The following is a 7213-nucleotide window of genomic DNA, read 5'->3' on the forward strand; positions in this document are numbered from 1 at the left end:
TATTTAACATTCACAAAACTAAATAAGTGTAATGGATTTGGGCACAAAAAATGGACTTGAGGACATACAAGGCAGTGAGTATAAATGTTCTTTGGTACAAGCCAAAACTCCAGTCAGTATCTCAGGTTTTCAAGTCAGTTGAATTGGTGAGACTCCAGTCAAGGTTCCCGTCAGTGAAGGGTGACTCAGGCAGTATCAGAGTTACAGATGAAACAAGCAGAAAGTTTCATTATGGTAATACATGATATGACAGGGTAGAGTTGGAAAACAGGACGTGAGGCTAGGGAAGAGGGGCATAGAGGTTCCAGGAGGGGAGGGGTTATCTGCTGGGCTGGCGGGTGTGGGAGGGGCAGGAGGAACACCCTCCTCATGTTGCCCCCTACCAACACAGACACCCTTTGTGACTCCTCAGAGTTCTGTGATGCAGGCTTGGGACTAAAGTCAAGCCCCTGAACTCCCAGAGGTCAGTTACCTCAGGTAGCTTGAAAGATGGAGTTCAGAGAATGGAACCTTCTTTCATTTCTGAACAACCATATTCAGCCAGATCTGAGCTTTGGCTCAGGAACCTTGAGTATTGACCCCAGCTTCACCATCCTGTGTGGTTTGGGGTTCATCCTTCTTTCCCTATACTACCTGGTGGGGATGCTATCTGCACCAACCAGAGGGAAAGTGCAATACAGCAACAAGGTAAGGACCCCTGGGAAGACCCCCAACAGGGACTCTTCACTGTCATTCCCACTTCTGGTCCCACATTTTTAAATGAGTTTGGTTGGGTTAGAGACATGCCCAAGATGGGAAGATGGAGGAGAATACAGAATTTCATCCTTCTGGGGAAACACTGGGCAGGGTGAAGGGCTTATCCGAGACTGTTGCCCTTTGAAGCCCACCAACTAACTGTGATAAAATCCCCAGCAGTGATTTTGTGGCCCTGGATTGGGCAATTTAGAGAGTTGGGGATCTGCAGGGGAACAGAGTTCCCAGATCTTGATCTTCAGTTACATTCTCATGTCCTGCATCCGCTGACCAAGCCTTCCTTCCTGGTGGGGGGATGTGCAGAGCAATGCTGAGCTTCTGAGAGCCTTCGGCAGAGGCTGAAGCCCAAGCTCTGTCCCAGGATACATGGTCCCATCTGAGGGAGCACAGACAGGACTGCTGGCCTCAGAATCCAAGCCTGCCTCGAGCAGAGGACTCCTGACTGGGAATATCAAGTGTGCACCTCAAGGAAGGCAAAATCCTTCTCTGAGTTTTTCAAGGAAGTATAAATTGAAGCATTTTAAAGTTTTAAAACTGACAAAAGGAACACAGAATTGTATTAGTTTAAATAGAGTTATATAATTCTTGGATAATGAATGTCTGAGTTTCCTAGAGAACAGAGCCAGAGAAATGAGTCCCAGCCCCTCATTCTTTTCCTTTTGTTTCAGCATCAAGGCAGAGCCCAGCGGAGAAGGCGACGTGGCACACTGAAGGGTACGTGTCTGCCTATTGCACCTGAATGCTCCAGGAGTGACCCTCCAGTCCTTTGCATGAGGTCCCAGGTCCACGATCTCTGAGGCTGTCAGTTGCTAGAGAGAGTCTAGCTACTCTCAGAAAGCATATCACTTAGAGAGGCTGATGGGAAGTCCGTGAGGGCCTGACACACTTGTCAGATTCCCTGCTCTGCCATTCCACGGGCACGAAGCAGAGATGGACCTGGGTAATGGGTGTTGCCCAATAGGTGGTAAACTTGTGTTTGATGTGCAGAGTCAGAATTTTTCTGTCTCTTGATCTGGGAAAGTACTCTGACTTCCTGGATACTCAGGTTCTTCTATGAGAAACTACTGACCTCTATGCTTCACATGAGTGATGTGAGCGTCACATAACATATGTGACTGTACCTTGTAAATATGGCAACATATTCATGTGAACCTTGTTAATATTATTATCGACCATTTGACCTCATCTATTGAATCTTGGGGGTTTCAGAGTCTAATATTCCAAGTGACTCTTGTAAAGGGATTCCTATACAAAATCTATGCTTCTACCTTCATTAAGTATAATCCACTCTCCTGGTTTCCCAGGTTGCGGTTATTACACAAGCAAAGAAGAGGAGAAACAGCAGCTGGTTGCTCCTCTAAGAAGGTCTTTCCCTTTCCTTCCCAATCCCTCTTTAGTATGTTCTGTGCAATTGTGGGGATTCAGTGTAGCCTGTCATACACATGGGAGGAGGTAGGCGTAGGAAAGAGTATGGGAGTGGAATGCTTGGTGTGGGGGCTGCTGAGCTTCTTGTGAAGTCATAGCTGTGGGGTAATGTGAAGGCGCAGCAGGCTGCAGGTGGCCTGTCCTCCTAAGCTGGTCCTGGCTGCAGCTTTGTACTTACTGTCTCCTGCAGCTCCCTGGGCCAGAATTACGATATTACCTGCTGTCGTCAAATGTTATGTCCAGACCCCTTCTGCCAAGTGTGTAATAGCACAATTGCTGAGGTCCATCGTCTGCTGTGTCTGGAAGTCCTGGAAGATGCTACTCCCTCTGTGTTCCCTTCGGCTTCTTCGGCTTCTGTGACTGAGTCATCAGGCACTGTGACCCCTGCTGATTCAGCAGTCCTTCCAGGAGACCCAACACCAGCCTCTCTGTCTGAGCCTTCCCCACCACCTCCCTGCATTCTCTCACCTAACCCAATGACCTCCTTAGTGGGCTTTTCCTCACCTTCACCTGTGTGTTACACTCTGCCACCAGAACCTTTTCCTTCCTTGGATTCCATATTCCCTGTGGATTGTTCCCAAACCCAAACCCTTGCCTTTTCTCCTCCCCCACCGTATGACAATCAGACAGTAGATCCTCTTTTCCACCCAGAGGCTACTTTGTCTGTGAATACCGTCTCCCCACTTTCCCAAGACTTCGACCCCTTACCAGATTTGTACCAGACAATGAATCCGACTGATTCATTTCCTTGTCCTCACATACCACCAAGCATGTCTGTGGCACCACCACCCGACTGCAATTTGACTGTGACTCCATCTAAATCAATTTCCATCTCGTCGATACCTATTCCGGAGAGCTCATCTCCAGGTAGCCCTGGTGGGTTGTTCACTTATGACCCAAGAACCAGAGGCATTCACCATTCAAGCTTGTCAACTTCAGACTGTTCTTGGGGGCAAGATCATGCCAATGAAGAGTTTCTTGCCCTCCACTCTTCAGAGGACTCTTTCAGGAGAGACCCTGCAGCCATCACAACAGAGTCTGGTAACCTCTCATTTCTCAGCCGTGATGCCCTGGCACTTCTGGAGAGGCAAGTCTGCAAGAAGAGTGATTTCGTGCTATGGAAGGAAAAGGAAAAGAAAGGGGGTTCTTTTCCAAAGCAACTTAGGCCAGAGTACCAACCAAATTCCCCTGGGAACATGTTACAGTCAGTTACTGATAAGCATGACTCGAAGGGGGCCTCAGAAATACTTCAACTGGAGAAGGACATGGGGAAAGGGCAGGGACAGAGCCCAGAGAGCAGTCGAAAAGATCTTCTGTTGTGTGATCCAGAGGGCTCTTCATATGAGGCCCTGGGATATGACTCTGAGAAAGAGCTAGACAGTCACATGGTGAGTCTCTCAAGGGGCTTAGGGGAATATGAAGGCTGGAGAGAACTTGTGAACATCCTAGAAGTACACTGGAGCAAGAAGTTTGAGGAAATCAGTGAGGGTCAGCTCCCTGGGGCTGTGCAGAATTCTTGGCATGCTATGGAACGGAGACTACTTCCTGAGAAATCCCACACCCAAGTAAAAGAGAGTACTTTGCCACCATCAGTGGATGAGGACTACGAACAGAATACCTTCCAGGACCTCTCCTTCTCTGATTCCAGTGTAAAACAGGTCCAGAAGACAGAGAAGACTTTAAAACCTGTTTCTGAGCTAAGCGTGTCCAGGGATATTCTTAGGGTTGCAGAGGTTGATACTCTTCAAGGACAAATTAATGACACCTTGACTACCAGCAAGCCAGGAAGCTCCCAAATGAAAAATATGAATGGTTCTGTTACAACTGAAAGCCCCCCACCAAATATTTCGGGTTCCCGAGATGTTAAATCAACAGACCTGAGACGACAACTGTTGAATGTGTTAAAGGTAAAACCTGACAGTGAGAATTGTGCCCAGGCCAAAGGCCAGCCCACTGACATGTTCCTTGACTCAAATGGTTTGATGTCTAAGGCCTCACTGACTCATGCTAAGGGTATTTCCAGTTCGAATATGGGACCTTTCCACCCCTCATGCCTGGGTGAGTATTTCCAACCAGGTGGAAACAAAGCAAGTCCTCCAGGCTCCAAAGTTAAAGTGCGTGGAGGAGGGGATGCAGAGTTGGGAACATCCAAATCAAGAAAGAAGAGTTCCCCGGCAAAGGAGACACTTAGGAGCAAGTCTTTGCAGACACTATTCCGTAGGGTTCAGCATGCTGAAAGCCATTTCTGCCAAAAACTGAAAGATTTTTTAAAATCGATTTCTCCTTGCAAATAAAATCCCCAGGAAAAGAGCAGCCGCATATCGTCAGTGCAGAGCCGAGGTGTAGTTCAAAGAAGAGCTGCCTTTAGTGGAATGACTGAAGCTCAGAAAATCATGAGAGACACTGGGAAGTTCTTAGAGAACAAAATGGGCCTCAGCAAGCAACAGGTAGCACCCACCCTGAAAAGCCCCATCCATCCCACTTCCAGAATTTCCAGGAAGGAAAATTTCCATCCCCTAAGTAATTCCCTGTGGAGAATATGGATTCTCCCCAATAAATGTTTCTCTAATAATAGTGATTTCTGTGCTCTCTGTTGGGGACATGGGTTTTGGGTTACTCTGGGCTTGTACTTAGGGAAAGGAAAGAGTTCAGCCTCGGTGATTGCTTCCTTTATCTTCTAAAAGGTGATATGACCCATGTTGCTCTTGTTGAGAAATAGATCTCATGTGTTCCCTAAAGCCCATTTCCTCCCTGATGAAGTTTGAAGAGATGAGTTCTGTCTCCCGTCTCTTAGCTTAGCCTTATTGAAAATGCATGGCAGTCCACAGCTTCCCCTCATTGAATGTTTTATATCCCTCAGAGCGCTAGGGAGGACAGGGCTTCTATATCTGAAGAGGGTCAGGGACAGGTATATGTTTCAGAAAATAACATTGAAGCAGCAGTGGCTTACTCATCATTTAGAAGTGAGTAACCAGAGGATCCCACAGGTGGGTAAACCCTGAATGGGAGTGTCTGGGGTGGGTATTGCTTCAGTAGATCCTCAGATAGTTGGGGTAGGGTCTGGAAACTGTATAGATGCCGCTTAAGCATCTGTCACATGGGTCACATTATTGTGTTGGGGAAGCATGCTTTCACCTTAACACTGAGGTTTCCTTGGGGAAGTGGTGGTTCTCAAGCCTGGGTATTTCTTGAGGCTGCCTGATTGATGCCATTCTTTTGCAAAGCAAAAGCATGGGCCGGCTGAAAAGATGGCGGTGTGAGAGATGAGACAGAGGCTTCCTTGTAAAACCGCATATAATGCCAAAATATAATTAATACAACTAATCGTGAGGGAGCAACAGGAAAGAGGACTGCGCCAGACTGCATACTCCTGGAACCAGAGCAGACCTCACAGAACAGGGTAACGTACCAAAGCTGTGGCCCAGCGGGAACCAAGCCTTTCCTGCACCCCAGCTCACAGGCCCCGGGGAAGAGAAACTGGGCAGGGATGAAGTGGAGGCTTGGGACTGCTGAATACCTAAGTTCAGAGATCTGCTCTGGGAGCACAAACCTGCATTTCATGGTGCTTTCATGGTACTCTCATGATTAGGGCGATGGAAAGCTAAAACAGAAAAAGGTTGAGGCAATTTTTTCAGTGGATTGGTTCTAAGTGAAAAGTAACAGGGAGGGGAAAATTCTCAGCCAAACACCAAGCTGATGCCATCCTTTGTGCAACACCAAGCCCCAGAGGCACGTCCAGGGGCGGAGCCTGGCTGGCGGGTGTTTGTTTATTTAACGGCTGTAGCACGGGGTTTGTTACAGACAGGTCCTGAGGGCGGTTTCTGGATGCCTCTCAGAGAGACCGTCTCTGCCCGGCCATAAGGAACCTCCCTCCGTCAGCCACCTCCACCCTAATGGCTTGGCCTCGCGGCCTCACTGCTCGACTGCATGCACGTGAGGGTGCATGGCTGCGTCTGGCCATAGCCAGCGCGTCCCTAAGCACGCAGGAAGCAGCTCTACAGAGATGATGCGGCCGTTGGACACAGCAGCAGTACTGACGACCGTGGAGGCTTCGCCCTGCGCTGGATGCTGGCCTTACGCATCTCATGGGCTATGTGAGTCTCGCATCGCATCTACTGTGTGAGGATACAGTATCTAGCGGGGCTGGCCCTGAGCACTGGAGGGGGCAGGGAAGATCTTTCGACACTGCTGGGGGCTGGTGTCAGGGAATCGGCCCCGGGCCGGCCGTCAGCACAGGGTCTCAGCCCCACGGCTCCAGGGCCTCGAAGCGCCTGTGCTGGTCAGGACAGCAGGAGGCCGAGGTGTCGGTCTGTCCGCTAAGACCGGAATCTTCTCTTCTCTCAGGACACATAACTAGAGGATGGATGCGCACCGCTGGCTGGTTGTTTTCGGAGGAGGAGTAGGAGTTCTCACAGCCCCTGGGACCCCGCAGTGAGTGAGGTAGGAATGGTTTGGGGGAACGCTGGGCCTGTCAAGGCATCAGTGTCAGTGAGCAGAGAGCAGGGAGGAGAACTGTTGGTCGCCCCTGCAGGAACCAGGGGAGCAGGACCCGAGCCCGTCCGGTAGACAGTCCTGCAGGCTTGTTTATAGGGCAGAAAGTCTCGGGTTGCAGGTGTTAATATATTTATGCATACTCCGTGTCCAGGTTCTGCGTTAATTACCAATTGTCACCTTGATTTATCATAGTAAGAGGTGGAGGAAAATCCTTTTTGTGATTGTTTCCTCTATTAGAAAGAAGTGTGTGGTGAATTTGGAACATATGGAAAAGTAGAAAGAACCTTATAGATTCCCACATTCAAAACAATTATGAACATTTTGATGCATCTGGTTCCAGATTTTACTATGCCAATTTTTTACATAGTTTGAATATTAAGTACTTTAAAGGGAAAACACTATCATAAATACTTTTATATTATTATAAACTATCAGAAATAACATTCTTTATGTTTACATCCTTTTAAGTGATAGAATATTACATTTTTTTGTTGACATTTGGGTAGTTAATAATTTTTTGAAATTTTAATTATTTGCTTGC

At 48.1% G+C, this 7213-nt stretch overlaps 1 protein-coding gene across 1 annotated transcript; it reads left to right on the top strand.

The window, feature by feature from the left end:
- Positions 1 to 329: 329 nt before the first annotated feature.
- LOC140845518 (uncharacterized) lies at positions 330 to 6185 on the top strand. The gene is made up of 6 exons (XM_073219903.1): positions 330 to 687; positions 1422 to 1467; positions 2058 to 2118; positions 2369 to 4400; positions 4482 to 4625; positions 6015 to 6185. Exons 1-6 carry the CDS (start codon positions 490 to 492, stop codon positions 6183 to 6185), a joined length of 2652 nt encoding a protein of 883 aa, XP_073076004.1. The 5' UTR covers positions 330 to 489.
- Positions 6186 to 7213: the final 1028 nt, after the last annotated feature.

This window comes from Manis javanica, chromosome 2 (genome assembly GCF_040802235.1).
Source record: "Manis javanica isolate MJ-LG chromosome 2, MJ_LKY, whole genome shotgun sequence".
NCBI classification, from domain to species: Eukaryota; Metazoa; Chordata; class Mammalia; order Pholidota; family Manidae; genus Manis; species Manis javanica.